Here is a 27,614-nt window from a genome sequence, read left to right as displayed (position 1 = left end):
ATAATTTTTATCTTCTTGGCCTTATGTTTAAGCTACATGAGATCAGGGGCAACATATTAGGAACTCCCAAAAGATCTGTTGAATAAGAGATGTAACGTCAAACTAAGTGTTCACCACTAAGCAGAACAATGCTTGACTATATATTTATGTAATGAAGGTGTGTTTATCTTAATTTATGAGCGGACAAAAAAATCATGAAATGTTGGGTAAAAGAAACAAATTGCAAAAAGTATTAGAACGTTTTCTAACTTACAAAAGAGATATCTTGTAAAGACATGTTTATATACAGAGAAATGCGCATTAAGAAATGGATGGTTGTATATTTCACTAAATTATTCATGGTGGTAATATAGCAAGAGCAAGGCATTTGACTTGTTCATGTCTCTGAATTATCTTCATGGGAACAAATCACTTTCATAAATAAAAAAGTTAATGAAGTTCAACTTTTTAAAGAAAACTTGAAATTATAAATTTACATCCTTAGAGCCAAAAATTCAGTTCATCTTATTTATTCTTTTTTTTTTTTTTTTTTTTTTTTTTTTGACAGGCAGAGTGGACAGTGAGAGAGAGAGACAGAGAGAGAAAGGTCTTCCTTTGCCGCTGGTTCACCCTCCAATGGCCGCCGCTGCAGCCGGCGCACCGCGCTGATCCTGGCAGGAGCCAGGAGCCAGGTGCTTTTCCTGGTCTCCCATGGGGTGCAGGGCCCAAGCACCTGGGCCATCCTCCACTGCACTCCCTGGCCATAGCAGAGAGCTGGCCTGGAAGAGGGGCAACCGGGACAGAATCCGGCGCCCCGACCGGGACTAGAACCCGGTGTGCTGGCGCCGCAAGGTGGAGGATTAGCCTATTGAGCCACGGCGCCGGCTTCATCTTATTTATTCTTAAACTAATTATGCTTGCATCAGTGGATTCAGTGGGGCCAGATGATAGGAATACGAGTCCTTTGCAATTATTTTCAAAATATTTTTCAGGGAGATGGTCCATAGTTTCATTAGAGTCTCTAAAGTATCTATAATACAATATCATTGTCACCCCCACCAATCCCTACCTTCTAGCTCTACTAGTAATTTATTGTTAAAGAAAGTATGGCAGTAGACTCCTTGGCTTCGATACACCAACTCTGAAGGGACAACAGTGAAACTTGAACTCCATTTGAATGAGTTAAGTGAATAATGCATAAGTGAACCTAGAGGATGGTAGACTTTGGTCTCTCAAATAAACTAATAGTTAGATCTGTAATTGATGCACAGTTATTCTTAAGTGTTGAAAATTAACTGAAATGTGATCCCTGTTGAACATGGTGGTGGGAATGGGAGAGGGAAGAGATGTATAATTTGGGACATGCTCAGGCTGACTTGCCCCAAGTGGTGGAGTTGGAAGCATACCAGGGGATTCCAATTCAATCCCATCGAGGTGGCATGTACCAATGCCATCTCACTGTTCCAGGTGATCAGTTTCAGTTCACAGTTGGTCATGGTGAAGGGACTGGGAGTCAAAGGGAACACATAGACAAGTCTAGTACCTGCTAACGCTAACCGATGGAGTAAATAAAGGGGAGAGTGATCCAACATGGGAAGTGAGATACTCAACAGACTCATAGAATGGCAGATGTCCTAAATAGCACTCTGGCCTCAGAATCAGCCCTAAAGGCATTCGGAGCTGGCTGAAAAGCTCATGAGAGTATTTCAGGCATGGAAAGCCAAGACACTCTGGCAAAAGATCTCTGCGAGTGAGATCCCAGTGGAAAGAACAGGTCATCAAAGAAGGAGGTACCTTTCTCTGAAGGGAGGAGAGAACCTCCACTTTGACTATGACCTTGTCTAAACAAGATAAGAGTCGGAGAACTCAGAGGGCTTCCATAGCCTTGGAAACTCATGACTGGAGCATAGGGAGATTACTGATGCCATAGACAGGAGTGTCAATTGGTAAAGTCAACAACAGGAGTCACTGTGCACTTACTCCTCATGTAGGATCTCTATCCTTAATGTGCTGTACATTGAGATTTAATGCTATAACGAGTACTCAAACAATATATTTCACTTTGTGTTTCTATGGGGGTGCAAACTGTTGAAATCCTTACTTAATGCATACTAAACTGATCCTCTGTAAAAAAAAAAAAAAAAAAAAGAAAGAAAGAAAAAAAAAAAAAAGAAATTATCAATTCCCAACTTGACTCTCACTGGGATTAAACATGACAATAGGTCTGCTCTGATTTCATCATCATTTAAAAAAATCATCTATTATTTTTCACTTTATGTTTCTGTGTGGGAGCAAACTGTTGAAATCCATACTTAATGTATACTAAGCTGATCTTCTGTATATTAAGATAATCGAAAATGAATCATGATGTGAATGGAAGGGGAGAGGGAGTGGGAAAGGGGAGGGTTGTGGGTGGGAGGGACGGTATGGGGGGGAAGCCATTGTAATCCATAAGTCGTACTTTGGAAAATTATATGCATTAAATAAAAGTTTATAAAAAAAAAAAAAAAAAAAAAAAAAAAATTAACTAATAGTTTGAGTACCAACTGCTTAAATGTATAACTATTATGTCACAATTATCAGACATATAAGTGATTGCAAAAGAAAAACATAAACCACAAAAAATACCAGTGTTAATGTTGGCTCTTGTAGGAACCCAGCACTCACCATTTTCTTCATGGCAATAATCAAATCCTGCCACACTACATCTTCGAAAAACCATCTTATTCTCAGTGAGGGTTCCAGTCTTATCAGAAAAAAGGTATTGAATCTGTCCAAGATCCTCGGTGATGTTCAGGGCCCGGCACTGAACAGTAGAATCCATTTTCTCATTATAGAAATCCACATCACTTTGAATAAAATATATTTGCCCAAGTTTCACGATTTCAATGGAAACATACAGAGAAATGGGAATCAAGACCTAAGAAAAACCAATTTGTAAAATGTTAAAATAGGTTATAGAAAGAATGAGAAACTGAATATAACTGGATACATAGCAAACATCTAAAAATTCCATGATAAGCTTGATAGAAATTACCTGTAACAAAATTATCATGGTCCAAAACATATAGAATCCTGCCAGCACTGGTGATATGATATGTCCATCAGGCTCAGGAATATTAAAAAAGAGTACGTCTTCATATTTGCTCAACCAGATTCCATGACCTTCCAAAAATCACAGACATTGAAAGGTTGTTAGACATATTATGCAAATACACAACTTGATGCCTAAAGAAGGAGGGATGAGAATATTCATTTGGGTTGAACATAATTGTTTTTGGAAATAAATTCAAATTCAAAAGTGTATATATCCTCCTTTCTCTCTGCCTCTCAACTGCTTCCCACATCCCTTCAATAGCATAACAAAGTGTGAGTGGATATAGTTAACATTAACGTTTTTGCTGGCCAAACAATGAGAGAGACAAAGACATGAGGAAAAATACTGACAAATAGAAACTCCCTCCTAGAAATCAAAAATTCATAAATATCATTTAAAATAAAATACTTCAGGCTAATGTTTTGCTGAAAAGATATAAAAAAAAATCAAATTTTGCCTACCCAATGCACCAGTTAAACACATTATAACCAGAAGCAGGACACACCAGAGGACATCAGTATTTGCTCTTCTTTCTAGTTTACTGCGCTTATATCGTGGCCCACTGTTGTTAAGCATTGCTTTGGTTTCATGACCTACATAGGAAACACAATATGTCAGAAAATATGCAAATTAAAGTAGCAAATGTCATATTTAAAAATCTCTCTGGAAGATAATTTAATAACATGTAGTTACATAATATATACTTTTCAATTTAGTCTGCTTTTTAATCCATTTAGAAAAACCAAGACCAAATCTATCAAGACAGAATTTCCGTTCTGCTTCTGTAAATTGCATTTTGGGTAAATGAAAACTGTTAATTTGTCCAGAAGCACAGGGGAGACAATGGTGAAGATCAGAAGCACAACCAACCTGCATAAACCACAATGCCCACCACAGCCTCTGTGTTTCTAATGGTGCATCCTCTAAGCAACAAGTTTTCTTTACTGAGACCCACGCGCTCTTTGTTGGAATGTTCTCTATAAGAAAGACAGCATATAGATTCATATTTAAGTGGCAAAGGTGGAAATGTAAAAATACAAATCATGATCTTTGAGCCTTTTATTTGGAGTATTAAAGCAGGTGGTTCATAGGAAAGGTTCAAATCTTTAGCCCATTTGCTTTGTTATTTCAATTACCTGCTTTGGCTAGGAAAAAGAAACAACAAATTTAATTACTATTTTTTATTAGTCATTTTTATAATCAATTTCTAGTATTTAAAAAACAAAAATATTCAATAAGGTTCCTTCTTTTTTAGAACAAATTATGTTCGGTGTGACTTGATAGTTCATGAGAGAAAACTGATTTAATTACCTTTTCCAATCTGGATGAAATTAAGAATCACTCTAGGTAATGGTAATATCATTAGGTGAAAAGTTGATGGGAAACTTTACAATTAACAGATAAGGTTGACAACACCAATCTGACACGGGGATAATGTGATGATCCTGATTTATCATAAAGGAAGTCATGGTCCCACAGGCAACTACTCAAGTTTTTATCAGGGTATCTTGACCTGGGGTCTGTGGTTTCAGAGGATCTATGAAAGTTCTCAAGTTGTGTGCAATATTTTGTGCATTTAAGTAAGTGTATGAATAAATATGTTGTATTTTCTAGGCAGAGAAACTGTATTTTTTTCATCAGATTTTGGAAGTTCCACGTTACAGTTTACAGAAAATAAGGTCAGAGAAACATATTAAACATTACTACAAGGATGCAGTCAGCCAAATGTAAAGTGTGGTATATTCTGCAGGCAAAATGATCTGGTTTATTCTATAAATTAATGTCATGGAGGGGAAAAAAAGGAGTAATGGGGAGTTCAACACAAAGAGAAGGCAATCAGCTCAATCTTAAATGTGGCAAATTCAATAAAATAAATGAGCCTATTTCTTGGGAAAGAAAATTTAGTATTTATCAACTAAATACAGTGTATAGAATGACATTATTATGTAATATTGGAGGCAAGCACCTACCAATAATCGTCATTATGGTGTGTGTTATTCGTAGAGTTCTTATAGGAACAGATTTAACATAAAAAACCATCATTTTCAAAGTTCTTAAGTGTTAATATTTTGCCTGGAATCCTTATTTTTCACCATTACATCACTCTAGGTTATCACCATGAGGCCAAAACACAGCTTCTATGTTGACTGCACTTGCTGAAAATCCCAAACATGTCTTACACCTGACTGGATATGACAGAGCACTGACTGTCACAGAGCCCCCATCCACTCCAGATGCTACCATGTGACACCTATATAATGTATACCCAGCACTTCCATTCATATGCTGGAAAAACATGGTTGATATAAACATGATAGCTATTATTGAAATCTGGTATTCAGCATGCAATATGGTCATAGATTGGACGATGTTGGCTCTACCCAAAAGTAACAAGATCAGAAGTAATCATGAAAAGATGGTGAGCCTGACATCAATTTTTTTTTTTTTTTGAAATTGGGCCACAAACCAGGAAAAGAATCAGGAGACAGTTTGATAGTTCAGTGGATAAAACATTTACATACATACACACACACACACGCGGAGAGAGAGATTGAGAGAGAGAGAATATAAATCACTATCTACCTGGACTGATTCTGTTATTAAGTATTTAATCAAAATCGCTGAGACCAACTACAAGTATAGACATCAACAGAGTAGCCCAATGCCAGTCTGGTCACTGAGGGAGGAAGAATCCGAGACTTCTAGGAGGAAGGCCACCCCAGCAATCATTCATCTTAATCAGGAAGGCAGCTACTACACAAGCAAACCGAAATCAGAGTAGCCTGTCACAAATGTGGCCATGAAACGGCATGTAAACTTGGTATCCAGGAACTCAGGGGAAAGTGACAATCTGGACAACCAAGAAACTAACAGGGCCTCGGAACTAAATAATGAGTTCCAGGGCAAGACTCAATGCCTAGCCCAGCAAATGATGTCTGTTAAGGAAGAATCATACCCCAAGGATAAAGAGAAAGCCTGACATAGGGAGACCAAGACTGCAGTCCCAGAAACTTGGAGTTACTTGTTAAGTTCACAACAGAGCAAAAACATCCGAGGTAGGAGTTGGAGCCCTGGATACTAGACAAATTGTCAGAATTGGGACTCAGGAACACAATTTGTACAGTTAACAATACTTGTAAATTTTTTTTTAATCTACCAAACACATGCTCGGGCAAGACATAGTATCTAGCTTAGAGTTTATCACTGATCTCTCCTGCCTGTATGCAAAATTCACCATACCAGAGACAAGTCTGACCCTCTCAGGGAAGTCAGCATTCCCAACTGTCGGGGGAGAGTACAGCTCCATGATGCGACCCTCAGAGTGATGGACTTCTAGTCAAAAACTGCAAGCCCCTGAACAACAAATGTGCAACAGGAAACTTTAACAACAGTCAGAAACTGAAGGAAATACTCCTAGAAAAGGACCCATCCTACAAGATGGCTTATGAGCATGTCTCTGATAAGAAAGTAGAAACCATCTAGAATTTAACCACAATAGAATTTCCCAACAACTTCAGCAGAAATATTTCATCTTAAGCAAAACACAGTGTTCTCAGGATCTGCCTTCTTCATGATCTGCCTTATTTCTCAACCACACTCCAGACACACTAAACCACATCTGTCTCCACAAATACACTGTGGTCTCAGGCCTCTCTGTCTATGCTATCTCATTAAATTGCAATGTCAACCATGCTTTGCACTTCATGGCTTGCCTTGCCTATTCTTATTCTTAAAGGTTAAATTCTGATATTCTCTCCTAACCAGGACTAAGCCTTTTCCCTCTTTCCTGAATGGTTTACATTTTAAGGTTAAATGTAAATCTAGAATCCGTTTTATAACTGGTGAGAGGTACAGATTACAGTTCTTCGTCTGAAAATAGATATCCAACTGTTGCAGCCATCTCTCGAAAAGCAACCTTTCTCTATGAAATTGCCTTTGCATCTTTGTCAAAAAACAGTGGTTCATAAACATTTGGATCTATTCCTGGACTTTATAATCTTTTCCATTGATCTGTTGATCTATTTTCATGCCAAAATGACACTTCTTTGATTATTAAACCTTTTTTAGTAAGTCTTGAAATCATGTGGTGTTAGCTTTTTGTTAATTTCTTAATTGCTTTATTATAGGATCTTTACGTTTTCACATACATTTTTCAATATGTTTATCAATTTCTAAGAATGTTTCTGGCATTTTGGTTGGGATTGTAATGAGTCTATAGATTGACTTCGGGGGGTGGGGGAGAATTGGCATCATAACGATATGGAGTCTTTTGACCCAGGAGTGACATTTCTCTCTCATTTAGGTGTTTACTTTCTCTTAGTGTTTAGTGACTTTCCATGTATGACTTTTTCACATCTGTTGTCAAATTATCCTTAGGCATATTATTTTTGTGATGCTAATATAAAATTTAAAAAATTTTAATATCTGATGTTCATTAGTGTACAAAAAATCATTGATTTTTGGTACATTGATCTTATTTCCCACATTATTAAACTCACTTTTTGTAGATTTTATCAAATTTTCCTACAAAGACCACCACATTCTCTATGAATAAGACAGCTTTACTTCTTTCTTTCTTATTTACTGTCTTTCACTTCCTTCTCTTGCCTTACTGTTGTGAGAGTGAACATCCATGTTTTACTCCTTGTCTTAGAGGAAAACATTTAGTGTTTTACCATTAAGATCTAGTTGCTGGTTTCTGCTAGGTTATTCAGGTTGAGAAATTTCCCTTCTAGTTCCAAACCGCAGGAATAAAAGTTAGACTTTTGTCAAATACCTTTTCTGTATCCATGAGATGGTCATTATTTTTTCCACTTCTTTAATATTATTTGTTAATATATATTAACATGGTGAATTATTAAACCAACCCTGCATTTTTAGCACAATTCCCAGTGGGTCATGATATATTACCCCTTTCCTATATTATTGGGTTTTACTTTTCATAATTTTGAATTTTTGCTTCTATGTGCATGAGAGGTATTAGTTTGTCCTTAAATGCTTTTGTATGCTTTTGCTATCAGAGTAATAGTATCAAGATAATTCTGGTTTAAAAAGTCACTCAGGAACATTTCTGTTCCCATAATTTACCAATATGGAGTACGTTTAATTGTTTCCTTTTAAAAATGAGTGAAATTAGGATCAGATTGTAAATAACTTGACTCAAGGTCAAAAAGCTCTTCAGTGGGGTCTTAAGTACTGAAGACCCCAAGTTCTAGCTGCGCTTGCAAAAGGGATGTGTATGACACATGAAGCCTGCAGAATGCACACATGCCCTAACTCCTCCCTTAGACACGTTTCCCAACTGGCCAAGTGTACTTGTTCACCGGCTGTTCCAATTCTGCAGGATCTAAGCTGTCATTTCTGGCCAGATACCATCATCCAAACAGCTAACATGTCTGGGATTTAACAGAGTCATATAACACATTTGTGGAGTACTGAAAGAGATTCTTGGGAAATTTTTTTAAAAAGATCTCTTTGAAAGGCACAGCTATGGCGGGTGGGAGACAGAGAGAGAGCTTCCATCTGCTGGTTTACTCCCCAACTGGTCACAATGGCTGGAAATGGGATGATCTGATGCCAGGACCCAGGAGCTTCATCTAGGTCTCCCATGTGTGCTGGGGTCCAAGCACTTGGGCCATCTTCCACTGCTTTCCCAGGCATATTATCAGGGAGCTGGATCGGAGGTGGAGCAGCTGGAACTCAAACTGATGCCCATATGGGATGCCAGAGCTGCAGGCTGTGGAATTACCCTCTATGCCATAATACCAAATGCCCTTCTAAGGATATTTCAAGAACAAAGTTTTATTTTAGCTATTGTTTTAAATGTGTGTGTGTGTGTGTGTGTGTGTGAATAGCTACCAAATTATGAAAATACAGAAACTGGCATTTGGCCTAGTGGTTAAGTCACCCATATCAGAGTTCCTGGATTCAGTTCCTGGTTCTGCTCCTGTCTCCAGCTTCCCACCAATGCAGACCCTGGGAGGCAGTAGTGACAGCTCAAGTGACTGTGTTCTCACTACCCACATAGGGAACCTGGACTGCATTCCCAGTTGCTGGCCTCAGTCCTGGACCAGCTCAGACATTGCAGGCATTTGCAGAGCAAATCAGCAGATGGGCATGCATTTGCTCTCTCTCTCTGCCTTATAAGTAAAAATGTCTACTACATCATCCACACTTACAGGGTGGCTAAACATATGGCCTTTGGTGGTAGCTTGAGTTAAGGGTATAAAAGCTTTATTAAGCACGGTTCCACTCACACCCACAGAGGTAAGTCACGCATCACTCACAGGAAGCCTCGGAATCTGCTGAGGTCATTGTTTGGACTTTCACACTCTATCCTGCTGGAGAACTTCTCAGGATCAACTTCAGATTCCTGAAAGTATGTTTTTTAAATCACAAAACAAGAAGAATTGTAAATTAAGTGTTTGATATTAGTTTTATTACTTTTACCAATTCTTAATATACCAGCAAAGCATTTTTGGCCATAAATTTTGTTAACATAAATTTCCCAGGTGAAGGAAAGAATAGGTTGAATGTCAAGGGCCACAGCTCAGATCAGAACGGTCTGAGGCTATCAGCAAACATCTGCAGGTAGTGGGGATGTTTGAATCACAGACTGGAATCGGTGCAGGGCTCTGTGCTCATCATTTTAACAGTAAGGCAATAAAAATATTTATGTAATTTACCAAATAATAAATAGAAAAACTTTCTGAGATTAAAGTATATGTGAACTCTTTCAGCAGATATGCATCTGGTCTCGGCCAAATTTTCTAAGTAAAAATTTAAAAAGCCACTGTAATCCAAAAGCTGTACTTTGGAAATTTATGTTTTTAAATAAAAGTTACAAAAATGTAAAGATAAGTTATGTATCAATATCTCACAAAATTCTCTAGTGGATCAACCAGATAATTTTAGAATGCCTTATGAAACCAATAAGTAAGTGATATGCCCTTATAGAATGAACACAGCTTCTATAATGAATGGATTCATTAAGAATAAGCCATGTCTACCTTAAGTCATTTATTTTTCTATGGTTTTTTTGGTTAATAAAAGGAACACTACTGAGTTGATATATCTCATAAAGTATGATTTTGTGTGTTATGCATAGCAAACAGGAAGAGGTGAGTTATATGGTAATATGACTTGATTTGCTAATAATATCAATTGAGTTCTATTGATATGCCAAAATCTATATTAAAACTTTAAATATGTTAACAAATTTATTCTTTACAACCTCATGAATTAAGTACTATAATTAGGTGTAAATAACATGAGGAAAGAGACACACAGAGGATCAATAATCTGGCAAATTTCTCAGAACAAGAAGGTACCTTGATCAGAATTACATCAAGGTCATTGGATTTCAGACTGCTTACCCTTAATGGAAACCAAGTGTTTTGATTAACAAAGTAACATCAGCCTCGAAGTAGATATTCAGTGGTATAACAGAATTCCAAGGTGTGCAAGATTTCTACCAATGTCTTTGATGCCGGACAGCTTCCAAGTGTCATAATGGCAGTAAATTCAGAGGTAGGTCAATCACAGAGGGTCTAAATGAAACTCACAGGTAGAAGGAAGGGCCCGACATGACAAGATGGAATTGCTCAGAGATAGAGATTAGCAGGCTGGAACATTTTTTGATTCATAAGTGTAAGATGAAGGAACTTGGACTTAGTACGAGATTAGGTAAGAGAGGATCATTAGACTTTAAAACACTTCATCTAAAGTGCTTCCAGACAAAGGGGAGAAAAGTTGATATTTAGGGTTTAGGTCTGACGTTTTGTATATTTACATTGATGGAATCTTACAACACTGTTACAAAAGTGACACAATCATTTCATCTTAAGATAAAGAAATGGATGTATAATATAAATGGCTTAAATGGCTTGCCCAAAGTTATACAGTAATAAATGGCAGACCTGTGATTCCTGCAAAACTTATGTCTATAATAATTGAAAAGTTCTTGCTTCCTTCAAACAGCACAGTGAAAGCTATGTGGCATGAGAAGTTATACATTTCTTTTATAAAAACTGTTTAAAGACTTTTAAGAGCAATGGACAATAAAATATAAGATATGAAATCTAAGTTTAAAAACACCAGGTGGTTATTTCTTCTGCAAAACAATTTCCAAATTTTAAAATAATTCCGTCATGTTCCTTTAATTCCCCCAAAAAATATGATTGTCAGACTGAAGTGTTTGAATCCCAAAGTCATTTCATCCTGTCATCTACTAAATAGAGTGCACTTCCACCAATAACTAGAAATGGATTAAACCTTCTGGGATTCTATTTGTCACTGAATTTGAAAAATCTCTTTATCTGTACTCTGTGATCTCAGTCATCTTGTAGGGGAAAAAATGTCACCAAATCACCAACTGTGAACACATTACTTACCTGATCTGCATATCCCCGAACCACCTGCCTCTGTTTCAAATTGCTCTCTCCATCCAGACCAGAAGTCTCAATGTGACAGATTCCATCAGGATCAGTGGAAAAGAGTAAAACCATATCTGCAGGAATGATCTCGTTGCAGGAAAGGCGAATGAAGTCTCCAACAGTGACATCTTTCCAACAGTGGTCAATGTATTTTTTCTCTTTCCTAAAATTGAACAAAAGTTTTGAAACGAATATTAAGCCAAAGACACATGTAATAGTTTTTATTTTTTAGTGTATAATTTAAAGTAGGTTTAAAACAGTGGGATGAATTTTAGTCTATTAAATGCTAAAAAGGAAGCCACAGTAAAACCTCAGTTATACAAACGCTTCACCTGAAAATTTAATTAATAAGCCATGAAACACGGTTTTCAGCTTTTTTTCCCTGTGGGATTTTGAACCATTATGCAGTTTGTGCATAATTCTAGAATAAAACTGCATTGAACATTTGATGGGCTTACTTATACAAAGAAATTCCTGCCTGCTGCCCTTCAGTGAGGAACCAAGAACTCAGAGGTCTACACAACCCATCTGCTTTCAGAGTGCTTTCCATCTAGGCCAATAAGATGGGCAATCAAAAAAACCAAAAAGTCATGCAGTAAAATATTCAGGAACAATGTTTTGAAAATCATGACACCACCATATTAACACCTCTAATTATCATTAATGGAAACATAATTGGTCTTCCATATCTATGAATTCTGCATCTGAAAATTCAAACAATTGCGATGAAAAATATTTAAAAATTTTAATGCACAGAGTTTTCCTGTCACTATTCCCTAAACAACACACAGCATATATACATTTTACTAGGTATTATAAGTAACCCAAAGATGATTTAAAATATGCATATAGGCAGATGTATATAAATTATGCAGACACTGTCATTTTGTATAAAAGACTTCAGCATCCCGAGATTTGGTATTTGCTGGGGTTGTGGAACAAATTCCCTACACATATTGAGGGATGACTAAATTGTCTCCAACAGTCCAGAATCTGCTGCAGCTGATCCCTAGAAAGGAGATGGCAAATTTTATGTCTTTATAAAATGTGACTTTCCCACTCTATACATCTTTTTAAAGGAAAGAGATTAGGTAAGGTAAATATTCTGATTTATGTTAAAGCTTTTGTCAGATTTCTCATGTAGTTTCAGGCCAACAGCATTCATTATGCTCCATGAAGCATTTTCCTTAGAGTAGAATGAGACAACTTGTATGGTGGAACAAATTAACAGTTAAGTAGCATTTCACATACAATGCTGTCAACAAATCACAGGGAGTTCTGTCTCATTCCCCACTCTGTCTCCCAAATATCCATCAAGAACTAGTATTTTTCACAAAAATGTACATATTTTAAAAGTAGGGTTTTTTGGCTGGCACCACGGCTCACTAGGCTAATCCTCTGCCTGCGGTGCTGGCACTCCGGGTTCTAGTCCCAGTTGGGCCACCGGTTCTGTCCAAGTCGCTCTTCTTCCTGTCCAGCTCTCCGCTGTGGCCCAGGAAGGCAGTGGAGGATGGCCCAAGTGCTTGGGCCCTGCACTCACCATGGGAGACCAGGAGGAAGCACCTGGCTGCTGGCTTCGGATCAGCGCAGCGTGCCATTAGCGGGGTGAACCAAAGGAAAAAGGAAGACCTTACTCTCTGTCTAACTCTGCCTGTTAAAAAAAAAAAAAAAGTAGGGTTTTTTCCTACTGTATATATGGGACTAAATGTTCAAATTCGCTAGCAAATGATCCTGGGAAGTAGTTATAGTCTAAACTGTATAATCAACATATTAAAAATTACTAATTCATTAGATTAAATAGAAATGTCACCATAGGCCAATTCTTATATAACTTATCAGATATTTCAAGAAATAGTTAAAGGACTACCAAAGAAAATATATTTTAGAAATAGTCTGTTAGAATACCTAATGCCCAGTGTTGAATTCAACTAAAGGAAATCACCTAATACCTAAGAGTTTGGCAGTCCAAGCAGAAAGGCAAAACAATGGTTTATTTGGTCTTTTTTTTTCTTTTTTTAAATGTATTTATTTGAAAGTCAGAGTTACACAGAGAAAGCAGAGGCAGAGAGAGAGAGAGAGGTCTTCCCTCCGCTGGTTCACTCCCAGATGGCTACAACAGCCAGAGCTGCACCAATCCGAAGCCAGGAGCCAGGAGCCTCTTCTGGGTCTCCCACATGGGTGCAGGGGCCCAAGGACTTGGCCATCCTCTACCGCTTTCCCAGGCCATAGCAGAGAGCTGGATTGGAAGAGGAGCAGCCGGGACTAGAACTGGTACCCATATGGGATGCTGACGGTAAGGCCAGGGCGTTAACCCGCTATGCCTCAACACTGGCCCTATTTGGTCTTTTTTAAACCTTTCTCTAGTGTCCATATGTACCAGTTAGTTATTCCATGGAAGTAAATGACAGAAGATTAAAAAATAGGCAGGGGTCATATTTTTGAGGTTCAGTTTTACATGCCATACTTAGGAGTAGGAATTTCATTCCACAGAAAATGGGGGATCATGAAAGCTTGTCAAGAGGGATATGATTCTACTCATATTTGCGAACTCCTGAGACAGAGAGTGGGTAGAGTGTTGGCTGACAACCTAGGAAGGAGTAGAAATGACCAAGAGACCAATGGAAAAGTTTCTGCAATAATTTAGGGGAAAGATAAAACTTGTCAGAATTAAGGAAATAGCAACAGAGATGATCGAAGACAAAATCAAGACAAGTTTATGTATTAGAAACAATCAAGTTTTCTGACTTAGTACATGCAAAAGAATTATCAAAGATGACACCACTGATCCTAAATTTTAGGATTGAGTGATGGATGGTGTCCTTCCCCATGTCTCAGAGTTTGGAGGCAATTGGTTGCATCACAGTGGAGATATTAAATTCAGTCTGAAAATTTTTATGTGGGGTAGGATATGCAGTTGGAGAAGTCTACAAGTTTGAGGGTTCTGATCTGGAGCTCATGAGTTTAGAGATAAATCTGGAAGTCCTAGGTGTATAGAGGGCAACTGACACAGATAAGAATGTAAGAGTCCATAGGGAAAGAGACTGGCAAGAGACAGAAAAGTTTAAAAAAAAAAAAAAGATTCAAAAGGAACTGAAGTCAGAGAAATCAAGGGAGAAGGACATTTCAAAGAGGGAGGAATCATAGTCAAAAGCCACAAAGAGGTACTGCAGGTAAAGACCAAAGTGCCTGCTGTATTTGGTTAGGAAGAGGTCTATGACCTTGAAAAAGGCTGATAGCATGAAATTGCTGATAGGGAGAGTGAAGGAGAAACTGTGGCCTCCCAGTGAATCAAGGAGTGACTGAGGCTGAAGACATAGTATGCTTCCAAAGGTTAGCTATAAAGGAGTAGGACTGAAAGTAGTCACTGCAAAGGAAAGAAAGGAGAGTAAGGATATGAGAACTGGGCATGCACATCAAATGTAGGAGAGGGGTTTGCGGGGGAAGACGCGGAAAGAAATAGAAGACAGATTTGTAGATGCTGGTTGGAACTATGTGGAGAAACAACAAAGAATGGGATTAAGGATATAGATGGAGGCCGGCGCCGCGGCTCACTAGGCTAATCCTTCGCTTGCGGCGCCAGCACCCTGGGGTTCTAGTCCCGGTTGGGTGGCCGGATTCTGTCCTGGTTGCTCCTCTTCCGGTTCAGCTCTCTGCTGTGGCCCAGGAAGGCAGTGGAGGATGGCCCAAGTGCTTGGGCCCTGCACCCGCATGGGAGACCAGGAGGAAGCACCTGGCTCCCGCCTTCGGATCAGCGTGGTGCACCAGCCACAGCGGCCATTGGGGGGTGAACCAACGGAAAAGGAAGACCTTTTCTCTCTCTCCTTTCTCTCTCTCACTGTCCACTCTGCCTGTCAAAAAAAAAAAAAAAAAAAAAGGATATAGATGGAAGGATTACTATTTTTTTTTTTTTTTAACAAAAGAGTTCCATTTTCATCTAGGTCAAAAGAATGTAGGCAAAGGTGCAGATAATGTAAAAAATGATTTGAGGTACACCATCTATGCTTCATAGCTTTTTTTTTTTTTTTTTTTTTTTTTGGACAGGCAGAGTTAGACATTGAGAGAGAGAGAGAGAGAGAGAGAGAGAGAGAGGTCTTCCTTTTTCTATTGGTTCACCCCCCAAGTGGCCACTACAGTGGGCGCATTGGGGCGGGTGCGCTGCGTCAATGCAAACCCAGGAGCCAGGTGCTTCTTCCTGGTCTCCCAAGTGGGTGCAGGGCCCAAAGACCTGGTCCATCCTCCACTGCCTTCCCGGGCCACAGCAGAGAGCTGGACTGGAAGAGGAGCAACCAGGACAGAATCTGGCCACCCAACTGGGACTAGAACCCCGGGGTGCCGGTGCCATAAGCGGAGGATTAGCCTAGTGAGCCGCGGTGCCGGCCTCTACTTTCTATATGAAGAAAGCTTTAAAGAAATTTGTTGAGAATACATGAAGCTGGGAAGACAAAGATTATTCATAAGGTTTGGGATTTTATTTTTCTTTTAAATATAAGATTTCTTTAAGGAATAAATGTATTCTATATTAAAATAAAATTCAAATGAATTCAGTTTTACAGCTGATTTCACTTCATATTATCTCTACTTGGAGTATAGATCAGGATTTTTAAAAAACAGCCAATTTTCCCAATACCAGCTGGTTCACGTCAATAAACACACTGAACTTAGCATGCCAGTTCCCATGCTAGGTGCTAACAATACAAAAGTGGTAAAGCTATGGTCCTCACTGTAGAAGAGTTATGGCTGAAATTTCAAAAATAGACACAAATTACAATTTCATAAGAGTGGGAGATGCACAGGACAAGCGAGCAATCAGGAAGGGCATTTAGCACTAGAGGAGTTGAGTTCTGAACTGTCTTAAAGAATGATCAAGAATGAGTTAGGTAAAGACAAGTGAGACAGCTCTTCTGTTAGAATGCTTTTGCTGAGAGCGGAGGAATAAAGACTGAAAGCATGAGAAAGCTTCATGTTTGGAAGTAACTACAAGCTAAGTGACAATATCACTGCCACATTAACTGGCTTTGAATATTTATGATGGTGGTAAATAGAAAATGAGGCTACATTTCTATGGAGAATTAAAATAGTAAGAAGACTTTCACATTCTCCCAGAGCCTAAATGAAGAAATAGAATTTACTATATATTGGAGAGACAGGGAGAAGGGACAGGGGACACCACCAAATGCCCACAACAGCTTGGGTTGGACCAGGTCAGAGCAAGGAGCCAGGAACTAAATGCAAGTCTCCCACATGGGTAGCAGGAACCCAGTCACTTCACTGTCACTGCTGCCTCCCAGGGTCTGCATTAGCAGGAAGTTGCAGTCAGGATCTGGAGCTGGGAATCAAACTCAGGTACTCAGATACGGGACACAAGCATTTTAACCGCCAGGCTAAATGAGAGTTCCCAGATCGAATTTCTTACATCTACTTGGTTGTTTGTACTTGTGTAAGATTCTCACAGGTTAAGGTTTAGCCCTCACAATCCCTTCTTCAGGAAAGCTTCTAAACCTATTTTTACTTCTTTAAGAGTTCAGTATCAAATAGGGCTGCCACGTTGGCATCGGGAAAAGTTGGAATGAACACACACTGAACTATTAGCAGTGACTCCAATGGGTGGGAGATTGTAAGAGAGAGAGATAAGAATGAGAGGTAGAGAACATGAAATTCTACTTCTTCATAAAATGTAAAGAGGGAAGGAAGGGGTTTATGAATTAGTTTATGATTTTTTATGTTTTCCTATAAAACACTATAAACAATTTATAATAAAAATTTTAAAAATTTATAATAATGTATCCTTGGAAACACAGCAGCAAAGACTTATCAATTGCTTTATATGTGAGAGTTGTCATAAAGTTCATCAAATCTAGAACTTTATAACATACTCTCACATATTTAAAAAAATGTTTATTTTGGGGCCGGCGCTGTGGCATACTAGGCTAATCCTCTGCCTGCGGCCCTGGCATCCCATATGGGTGCAGGTTCATGTCCTGGTTGCTCCTCTTCCAGTCTAGCTCTCTGTTTATGGTCTGGGAAAACAGTAGAAAATGGCCCAAGAGCTTGGACCTCTGCACCTGCATGGGAGACCCAGAAGATGATCCTGGCTCCTGGCTTTGGATCGACACAGTTCCAGCCATTGTGGCTATTTGGGGGTTGAACCAATGGATGGAAGACCTTTCTCTCTCTCTCCCTCTGTAACTCTACCTTTCAAATAAATTAATAAAATCTTTACAGAAAGGTTACTTTGCTGCAAACAATTTTGATATCCATACATAATTTTTTTATGCTATGCATTTTCTGTTAACTCCTTAGAGAGTTCTAGGGCATTATTATACTCATTTACATACAGACATTTAATTTCTGTATCTGTTGTATGATTTGTATGTGAATACATTATGGCCCCCTTTTTACAAACCACAAAAAGTTGACCTTGGCATATTAGGTAACTTGTTCAAGGTCACACACATCCCTAAGTGGTCCTGGAGTCTGAAAAGACAGTTCACTCCAGAATACATTCTCACAAGTACTACCAGAGTTGAACAACCACTGCTTATAAAATCTCACACAACCCGATGTTTTATCTTGGAAGGCCACTGATATTTGGACTCATTTTAAGAATCAGAGAGGTGGCCGGCGCCATGGCTCACTTGGTTAGTCCTCCGCCTGTGGCGCCGGCATCCCATGTGGGTGCCTGGTTCTAGTCCCGGTTGCTCCTCTTCCAGTCCAGCTCTCTGCTGTGGCCTGGGAAGGCAGTGGAGGATGGCCCAAGTGTTAACAGGAAAAAAAAAAAAAAAGAATCACAGAGGGGCCAGCACTGTGGTGCAGCGTGTTAAAGCCCTGGCCTTAAGTGCCAGCATCCCATATGGGTGCCTGTTCTAGTCCTGGCTGCCCCTCTTCTGATCCAGCTCTTTGCTGTGGCCTAGGAAGGCAGTAGAAGATGGCCCAAGTTCTTGGGCCCCTGCACCCATATGGGAGACCCAGAAGCAGCTCCTGGCTCCTGGCTTCGGGTTGATACAGCTCTGGCCGTTCAGCCATCTGGGGAATGAACCAGCAGATAAAAGACCTCTCTGTCTCTACTTCTCTCTATAACTCTTTCAAATAAACAAAATAAATCTTTAAAAAATCATGGAGATTAAGAAATTTAAACAAATCTCTCACTGCCAAACACATAGTAGGCACTCAAATTATTTGAAACATTGATATTATTTTTAAGACATTTCTCTTGCTTTTTAAAGATTTACTTATTTACTTGAAAGAGTTACACAGAGAGGAGTGCTGGAGAGAGGGAGGAGAGGCGGGGGGTGGGGGGGGTCTTCCATCTGCTGGTTCATTCCCCAGACGGCGGCCGCAACGACTGGAGCTGTGTGGATCCGAAGCCAGGAGCCAAGAGCTTCTTCCAGGTCTCCCATGTTGGTGCAGGGGCCCAAGGACTTGGGCCATCTTCTACTGCTTTCCCAGGCCATAGCAGAGAGCTGGATCGGAAGTGGAGCAGCTGGGTCTAGAACCAGCACCCACACGGGATGCTGGCACTGCAGGCGGCGGCTTTACCTGCTACACTACAGTGCCAACCCCAAGACATTTCTATTACCTTGAGACATGCTTTTAACATCTTACAGATGGCTCTCTTTTAAAAATAATCTTAAAGATTTTTGGTAATAGTTCACTCTAACTTAATTGTGGCACACGAAAGTTTCAATGTTTAATTTCTCAGCTAGCTTTTGCTATTTCAAGTGCTACTTTCCTACAGAAAATTAAGCATCTTGAGTAAGAACACACATTACCAATAAGAACCAAATTATCTGGAAAGAAATGTTAATAAGCTTCTTCTAAAAGCTTGCTAAAGTTAATAATCTTTCTTTGGTGAGAATTTTTTCTCTAAAGTGATTCCTTTGTATTTAATTGAAATACAGGTTAGTACATTTAAATCAACAAGGCACGATTTTATAGCCTGTTTCTTTATATCTTTATAATAATTGTTTCAAGAACAATTTGGAGGGGAGCATATAAGTATTATTTTTTTCTACAGCTCCAAATAAAGCAAATAAATGGAATATAGATAAAGTTATCTGAGTCTATTATGAAATGCAATAAAGTGATATCTTAGACTGAACCTTAAATCATTGACTAGAATATTGCACCTTATCTTTAAGTTTATATGTGAATAATTTAAAGTAGATCTGGACTATTTTCTAAATGAGAAGCTGAGGAACAAATTACAGGAGGTATCTCACTGGGGAATTTTAATATCTTTAAAACATACTATTATTAGGAGCAATCCAATACGGATTAAATGACTCAATGGTGATGTAATAAACTCCGGCTACTACTCATTATTAGCCTACAAAAATAATCACATTGGCTAAGCTCAGCATGTAGAAAGCCTAGGTACTTGCATATTGTTTTATTAGTGTGTTCATAATGAAGGAAACTAGATTCATAATGTTTTGCTAGCTTATGTAATATCCCCAAGGCTACACAGCTACTAACTGGGAGAGTCACGATTAGAACTTTTTAGAACTTAGAAAAGAAAATAAACCACGTTATCAGCTCTAACATAGCACTAAAAATCAGCATTTATATCCAAGAATTTCTATACTATATATCAAGTAATCTTTCCATTTACTATATTTAGTATTCGCTGATTAATCTGAAAATTGCTTAAAATATGGACTTTATTCATCATAAAATCATTATGAAATACTACTTATCACAGCTAGTGTTTGAGGGTAAGGTCTGTCAATATTTCACCCCACCCCTCCACCCCTGGAATATAAGAAGCATTCCCACGTTATTGAAGGACTCAAAAAATGGTTGTAGTAAAATACTGCATGGCTTTAACACACACAAAAAGACATATTGATATTTAATTATGAATTACAGTATATCTGATTTTCTGAATAGATACAAGTAACTCACATCATATTACAAGGAAAAAAGTTATTTTCTTTGTTTGCTCATCATTAAAACAAATGTTACAAAAGTCAACTAAGAAGTCTTACAATGAACATAATCCAGAATCCAGCATATTTCAGCTTAAATACACATCTTCAGGCAAGTTTTGCATCTTTTTCTCTATGACTCACATAAGACTGAAGACAAGTTATACTGGTCTATACTTCTCACTAAATATTTTTTCAAAGATTTATTTATTTATTTAAAAGTCAGAGTTGCAATGAGAAAGACAGACAGAACATCTGCTGGTTCCCTCCCCAGATGGCTACAATGGCCAGGACTGAGCCAGGAGCCTCATCCAGATTTCCCACATGGATGGCAGGGACCAAATACTTGAGTCTATCTTCTACTGCTTTTCTTAGGTCATTAGCAGGGAACTGGATCGCAAATGGAGCAGCTGGGACACGAAGCAGTACCCATATGGGATGACAACATGGCAGGTGTCTGCTTTACCTGACACACCACTCCAGTCCCTGTTTACCAAATATTAACTTACCTCTAAGAATTAAAAACATAGGAGTTGCATAGAATATATACCCCAGTTCCAGAATCATTTGACCTGAATTTATTCTTGGCTATACATTTTCTATTTCATAAGCATAAATGTTAGAAATGCACATCTCTAACACAGCACACATTCTTCTGCACTGACCTCCTGTTATGTACCCCTCTGCTGATGCAACTGGATGCCTCTAGTTTCTGCAGAAATAAAAAGAATATTCTTCTCCATTTTTTTCCACAATCTATTTTCTCCATGGGCAACTCCTATCTTTTCTTTCATACACTATATTTTTCATATCCATTTAAATTCATTCTTGTTTTTCAGATACCACCTTCTTCTTAATCCTAAATAATATTATCTAGGGATTAAAAACTATCTGTTTCCCTTCTTACAGTTTGATGTTTAGTTCTTTCAAGTCCATGTACATTGTGAGTTATGAAAGCTTTTGCTTTGCCACATCCTGGGTTTGTAATGGCTTGCACACTTTTGTTTTCCTCTGGCATCTGAATTAATATCACTGCAGGACTTAAAGAATATTAGTTAAAAACAACAATACAAAAAGGGTCCTTGTCACACCAAAGGGAGAAAGAATAACATGTTTCTAAATGATGCATATGTATTTTGTGGCAAAACTCCCATCACTTACCTGCTGTAAACTTTAGTTACTAAATTGTTGATCTGTTTGTCAATTTTATATTTCCTATAATCTTCCAAGCCATCTTTAATTGCAATAATTGTAAGGACCACCACCAGAGGCAGCATGGTAATTTCCTTTTGGAAGGCTTCTACCAAAGGCACCCAGTTCAGGACAACTAGGAACAGGAAGTATAAGTTGGCAGCCCTGTAACCCAAACACACACACGACATGTTAACAACTCACTACAAAGACTAAAGTGAAAGAGGCCAAATGCCTTATTGTGTTTTCCTATAATCTATCAGCTTCTATTAGTTCATTTTGTAAGCTATGTAATAGAGTACTAGCTAGTATGAACAAACTGTTTATTACTCCCCAGAGATCTGGCTCATGTTATATTTTCAATAAATACAGGGTGTTATCTAATAAATATATAACTGTGAAGGGAGACACTTGGGCCACCCTCTGCGGCCTTTCCCAGGCCATTACCAGGGGGCTGGATTGGAAGTGGAAGGGCCAGTACACCAGCTGCCACCCATAACGGATGCTGGCACTACAGGCTGCAGCTTTATTCACTTTACCACAATGCTGGCCCCACATAGACACTTTTTGTTTTGTTTTGTGACCTTTATTTAAACAGTTACTTGTTAGAAACAAAATGATTTGTAAAATAAGCTACAGATTTATCCAGAGAAATAATATCTTGATGTAGAACTCAGGCATTCTTTGTTGCCATCTTGCATCCTCTGTCTTGTCTCTTCCATTGCCACTAGCTGGCTTCCACTACTGCTAGATTCCAGCAACAGCAGGATTCAATCCAGGGCCTTTGTTTTTTACTCTTTTCTAAAAATTCTATTTAAGTTATACAAGTTTCACATATGCAGATGTAGAAACATACTGATACTTCCCACCTTACCCTCCCTCCCACCCATGCTCCAGTTCTTCTTCCTCTTCCCTTTCCCATTCCCAGCTTTCATTTTTACAAAGATCCACTTTCAGTTTATTTAATGATCTTAAAGTTACCCTACACTAAGTAAAAGAGTTCAACAAATAGTATGAAGAAAAAATAAGAATGATATCCCTTTCTCCCTCCCTCCTTCATATACATATTTGCCCATATACATTAAATTTTAAAACAATCACAGATCATTGCAACTATAGTAGTATATCATTATTAATCATTGGTTTGACAAAGGTACAAAAAAGCTTGACAAAACTACATTTGCAGCAATACTGACATGCACAGGCATTTCTTATGAAGGAGAACTGTAGTATTTGCCTTTCTCTGTCCTGCAGTACTTCACTCAACATTATGTCCGCAGGTTGCATCCATTTAGCTACAATTGTATATTCTTTATACTTTCATTCGATCATACACCCTCCATATTTTGGCTACTGTGAACAGTGAGGCCATAAACATGGTACAGGTATCTCTTTGATACAATATGTTCGTGTCTTTTGAGTATATACCCAGTAGTGGGATTGCTGGATCATATGGCAAGTCTATTTCTAGCTCATCTCCACACTTCTTCCCCTGGGATATGCTTTGCCCACACTGCTGTCCTGAATATCTCACTCACTCTCCACACTTCCAGTGCCATCCTTTTTCTATTGCTTCAAGTAACATGATGTCCCTTTGGGGGACAAGTGCTACTTGAACGTAAGAGGTCATCATTCCACAACAGACTCATACAAAAACTGTCAAAGGATGATACCACAAGGCAGATGTCCATAACATACAATGTTAAGAAAATGAAAACTTTTTGTATCTCAAGTAGAATGATTAAAACATTCTAATTTTTTTTTTCAAAAGATGAAACAGTACCTGTGAAATTGTTCAAATAAATTTCTTGGGACAAAATTCAACAGTGTGTACTTGGTAGTCCGTATTCGGTTATTCACGTAGGTGCCCGAGACCTTCTCATACTCCTCTTTGAAGGGCCGGAGGTGGGGAACCACCACCCGGTGCTTTCCTGCCAGTTTGGGGGTGTGCGACGACTTGCCTCTGCAGGCAAGCAGTGAGGAGTAGTTGTATGGCCTCTCATCGTCATCCCTGGTTCTGCCTCCCATCAGCCGCTGCCAGTGGTATCTGGCCCATTGAAGAGCTTCAGTCATGTCCAGAACACAGAGAGATCCAGCTTGTGTGGGTGATCTAGAAACAAACAGATAACACAGTTTGGCCTCCGTGTGTCAAGTCTCTTAACTTGTGTGATTATCAGTTTTCTCATCTTTGAAATGCAAACAATGCCAAAGATGTCAGGAAATTGTCCTGAGGAGTCGATGAATAACATGGGAATGACCGCGCATGAAATCTCATTGACAGCAGCAGTCAATGAAACCCATTCTGTGTGCATTGCAAAAGGCACACATTCTCCCCTGTATGCGCATCCCTTTGCTCATCAAGGGGTAGTCTTTGTCTCCCCCACTCAACCTGGCTAGTGGAACTCCAGCAAAGGCGGCACAAGCAGAAGCCCCAGAAGTGTCTGCTCATTGGCCTGCTCTCTTTCACTGCTGCCACCACCCTGAGCCCCCGCCAAGGCTGGTCTGTTGGACGATAAGCAAACATGTCCCCACTGCAACCACTGCTCCTGCCAACATATGGGTGAGGTCACTGCCAGCTGATGACTAACACGTGAGTGTGCCCACTTGGAACAGGAGGAGACATCCCAGCTGAGCTCAGCCCGTATTGCTATACACCAAACTCGGAGTCACCAAAAGTTACATTACCAAGTTTTGAGATAGTTTATTAACAAACAAAACCTAACTGAAGCATAGTTCCTTCCTTATTTTCCTCATTTCAAAACTGTCCTTGTTTTCCGAGACAGTCTGCTCTACCACACACACAAGCTCTTTAGTTAGAAAACCAAAGGGATGAGAAGCTCACATGTTAAGAACACACTATGTTCAAAGCACTTTGCAAAACTCTTGACATTCTCTATCTTATTTCATATTGGCATCAATCCTCTGGCATGGGTATTATTTCAACTTTACAAAAGAGAAACAGACATACAGAGGTCAACATGCTGAAGTTCACAAGGTTAGTAACTAAGGCCGATTCAAACCACATGTTAAAGATTCAAAAGGTTTAAACTGTTAAGTCTCTAACGTGTCACCAGGGTGGTGGCACCCCCAGAGTACACCTGGTAGGTAATGAGTGTATCTTCATGAGCCTGGAGGGCAAGGTCTAGAGGCCCTAATTCCACCCTTGCTTTATCAATGCCACTGCATTTGCTTATCATCTGGGGTTGGAGTTCACCTCTGGAAATCTTTAATAAATTTAGTAAGTTGTCCTGATGATCAGATGAGAAGTTAATTAAGGTGTGTGCAGACTCAGCCAGAGGAGAAGTGGGTTGTGTGGAGGACACTACACAGGGCTAGGGATAAGGAAGGAGTGAGATCTGGACCCCGTTCTCCCTCTGGGAGCTCCAGGCCTAGGGGAGGAGATGGACCTGTCAATACACAGATGCAATCCAGATGCCCAATGGTATTTAAGGCCCTGAAGTACTCTGGGCAAATTATTGAAGCTTTCCTCCTTCCTAAGCTTTACCCTAACTTTATAATGTGTGTATTGATTCTTTTCTCTAAAGTGTTACACTAATCAGAAATCAATAGCTTCCCCCTAGGCACATTAAAATTGTATCCAGCTTTCACAGATCCAAAATCATAAATCATTACCTCGTAGCTCTGGGAGATGTGGTTGACTGATTCTAGTCATTCTAGTCAATCAATATCTTTAATAATACATTCTTGTTAGCATGCTTGTTTACTATACATTATGCCTTAAGCAAGTCAAAAGATCACGGTTATTCGGCATCACTATCATTGCACTTACAGAAAATAAGTTGAATCACAAATAATCTTTTAAAAATCCATAAAATCTTTAAGAATTGTATACAACTACAGCAAAATAATGAAAATAAGTAGGAGTAGACAGTTATTTATATCAGGTTAGTAGTGCATTTGTAGTGTGAATACTGGACTCACAACACAAAGGCTTGATTAGAAAGTCAGTCTTGTCAGTGTAATGATTCATATTAAATCACCAGGTCTCTGTCTTTTGGAATATGACCTCTAAAATATTTATTCATAAAGAACTAAATCAATGAACATGGAATGCCCATCTATTCAATGTAATGTTTAAAACTTTTAAAACGCCTACCTTAGAGAAGTCCAGTTTTCACAGCCTTGCACCTTTAAACCAGTAACTCATAATGGTAGCTTGAGTTATAAAAGTAGATCATAAAATATACAGAAATCTCTCCCAGGATAAGGATGTAAGGTAATGTTTTCTAAGTGAACTGACAAATAATGGGAATGCTTTCCATAAGTATTAAGCATTTTTCACACCATTTCATACTGTGCACATTAGGTGACCATTAGGAAAAACGTCACTTTCTTTAGATGGCTAAAATAAGCATTATTTGCTACCACTTCTAGAAGCTTTAAAAGAGAAGTTTTCACTTGGAATTAAATTCTTAATAAGACATTACAATGTATATGTCTAGATGGGCATCTGCCCTAGGAGTTAAGATACCCATGTCCTACATCACAGTGTCTGGGTTTTATTTCCAGCTCCTCACTCCAACTTTCTAATGCCAACCCTGGAAGCTAGTGGTGATGGCTGGCTCAAACAGCCTTTTGTGTTGGGCAGGAATGATCAAGGAGCTCCTTAGCCACCTGTTCAGTGACTTTGAAAATGTGTTAACTTCTATCCCAGTGAAAAATACATTCTGTGATGCAACCTAGAATACTCACCCACACTACAGCTGAAACACCAGTTCTACAAAGCAGTTTTTACCCTTACTATTTTCAATGTACACAAGTATTCCTATTTTCTCTTGCATATTAACACTACTCACAATGTAATGAATTGGTTTCAAGGTACCCTGCTGTGTTTCGATATACATGAAGGGACTTCAAAAAGTTAGTGGATAAAGAAATTAAAAGATAAGTTTATTGGGACAGGCATTGTGGCACAATGGCTTAACCTGCTGCCTGCGGTGCTGGTATCACCTATGGGCACTGGTTAGAGTTCCAGCTGATCCACTTCTGATCCAACTCCCTGTTTATGTACATAAAAAAGCAGCAGAAGATGGCCCAAGTATTTGAGCCCCTGTACCCACATGTGAGACCAGAATGAAGCTCCTAGCTCCCGGGCCATTGTCACCATTTGAGGAATGAACCAGCAGATGGAAGATCGATCGATCGATCGATCGATCTCTTTTTTTTCTCTCTCCCCCCACTTTCATCTGCAATTTGTTTCAAACAAGTTTTTAAGAAAATTCTTATTTCAGTGAAGAAAAAATTTTAAAGCAATAAAGATGGGTCTTGAGAAAGTTCACGACAATACATATGAAAAATTACACATGAATTTCCAAAACATTTGTCAGCAAAATAAATTTACATTTTATTCTGTTTTCCCATGAATTTGTGAAGTGCACTCATACTTTGGAAACACACCGAGTGCACACGGCTCCACACACTGAGCTGAAAGTACATACGGAAGTGGCTGGACCCATGCTGCAGGCCACACTCATACAGGAACCACACTCTTAGAGAGAAATGCACTGAAAGACAGCAGTGGGACAAGAAGGCACAGGTGAGGGCTGTACCTTTCCCTCTACAGCCAGAAGCAAATGACCTTTTCTGTCTACCCAAGAAAGTTAAAAGCATGTTTATGTTTATACTTAGAAAAGGCTCTTACGTGTTTCACATAAGTATGCAGAAAATTTTCCACAAAATATAAAAGGAAAGTAACTCAAAGTAATAAATACTTCAAAAAATCAAAAATTAGTCTCTGAAAGCTTATATTGGAGGTTATTTAATCTCAAGACCAAAAACCAGTAGCCTTTAAGCAAAATTCTATTCAATGATGAATTTTGAGCAAGGTGTTGGCAAATATAGTTTTAGTTGCACAAATGTATGTATGTATGTGTGTGTGTGTGTGTGTGTGGAGAGGGAGGGAGGGAGAGAGAGAGAGAGAGAATATCAATTAACATTTAAATCCTGAGATAGCGCCTGGCGCTG

General features: G+C 38.9%; 1 protein-coding gene across 6 annotated transcripts in view; it reads right to left on the bottom strand.

Moving 5' to 3' along the window:
- Positions 1-27,614, bottom strand: part of ATP10D (ATPase phospholipid transporting 10D (putative)) — a 113,027-nt gene that overhangs the window by 62,051 nt on the left and 23,362 nt on the right. For 4 of the 6 annotated variants that reach the window (XR_016228876.1, XM_089325375.1, XM_089325374.1 and 1 more), the window contains 8 exons: positions 23,413-23,739; positions 21,600-21,794; positions 11,470-11,674; positions 9,364-9,449; positions 3,947-4,053; positions 3,538-3,669; positions 3,017-3,144; positions 2,647-2,899 (listed from right to left, as the gene is read on the bottom strand). Coding sequence is in view for 4 of the 6 variants with exons in the window: in XM_089325375.1 (XP_089181501.1) it covers positions 2,647-2,899; positions 3,017-3,144; positions 3,538-3,669; positions 3,947-4,053; positions 9,364-9,449; positions 11,470-11,674; positions 21,600-21,794; positions 23,413-23,702 (1,396 nt within the window). In the remaining 2 variants the exon portion in view is untranslated. The remainder of the gene's footprint in view (positions 1-2,646; positions 2,900-3,016; positions 3,145-3,537; positions 3,670-3,946; positions 4,054-9,363; positions 9,450-11,469; positions 11,675-21,599; positions 21,795-23,412; positions 23,740-27,614) is intronic. The other 2 variants (XR_016228877.1, XM_089325377.1) reach the window with 1 other exon arrangement.

The sequence above is a fragment of the Oryctolagus cuniculus genome, chromosome 2, assembly GCF_051225735.1.
Source record: "Oryctolagus cuniculus isolate XC-2025 breed Fujian yellow rabbit chromosome 2, ASM5122573v1, whole genome shotgun sequence".
Classification (NCBI taxonomy): Eukaryota; Metazoa; Chordata; class Mammalia; order Lagomorpha; family Leporidae; genus Oryctolagus; species Oryctolagus cuniculus.
Note: the sequence above shows the minus strand (reverse complement) of the source record. Positions and strands in the feature narration are given on the sequence as shown.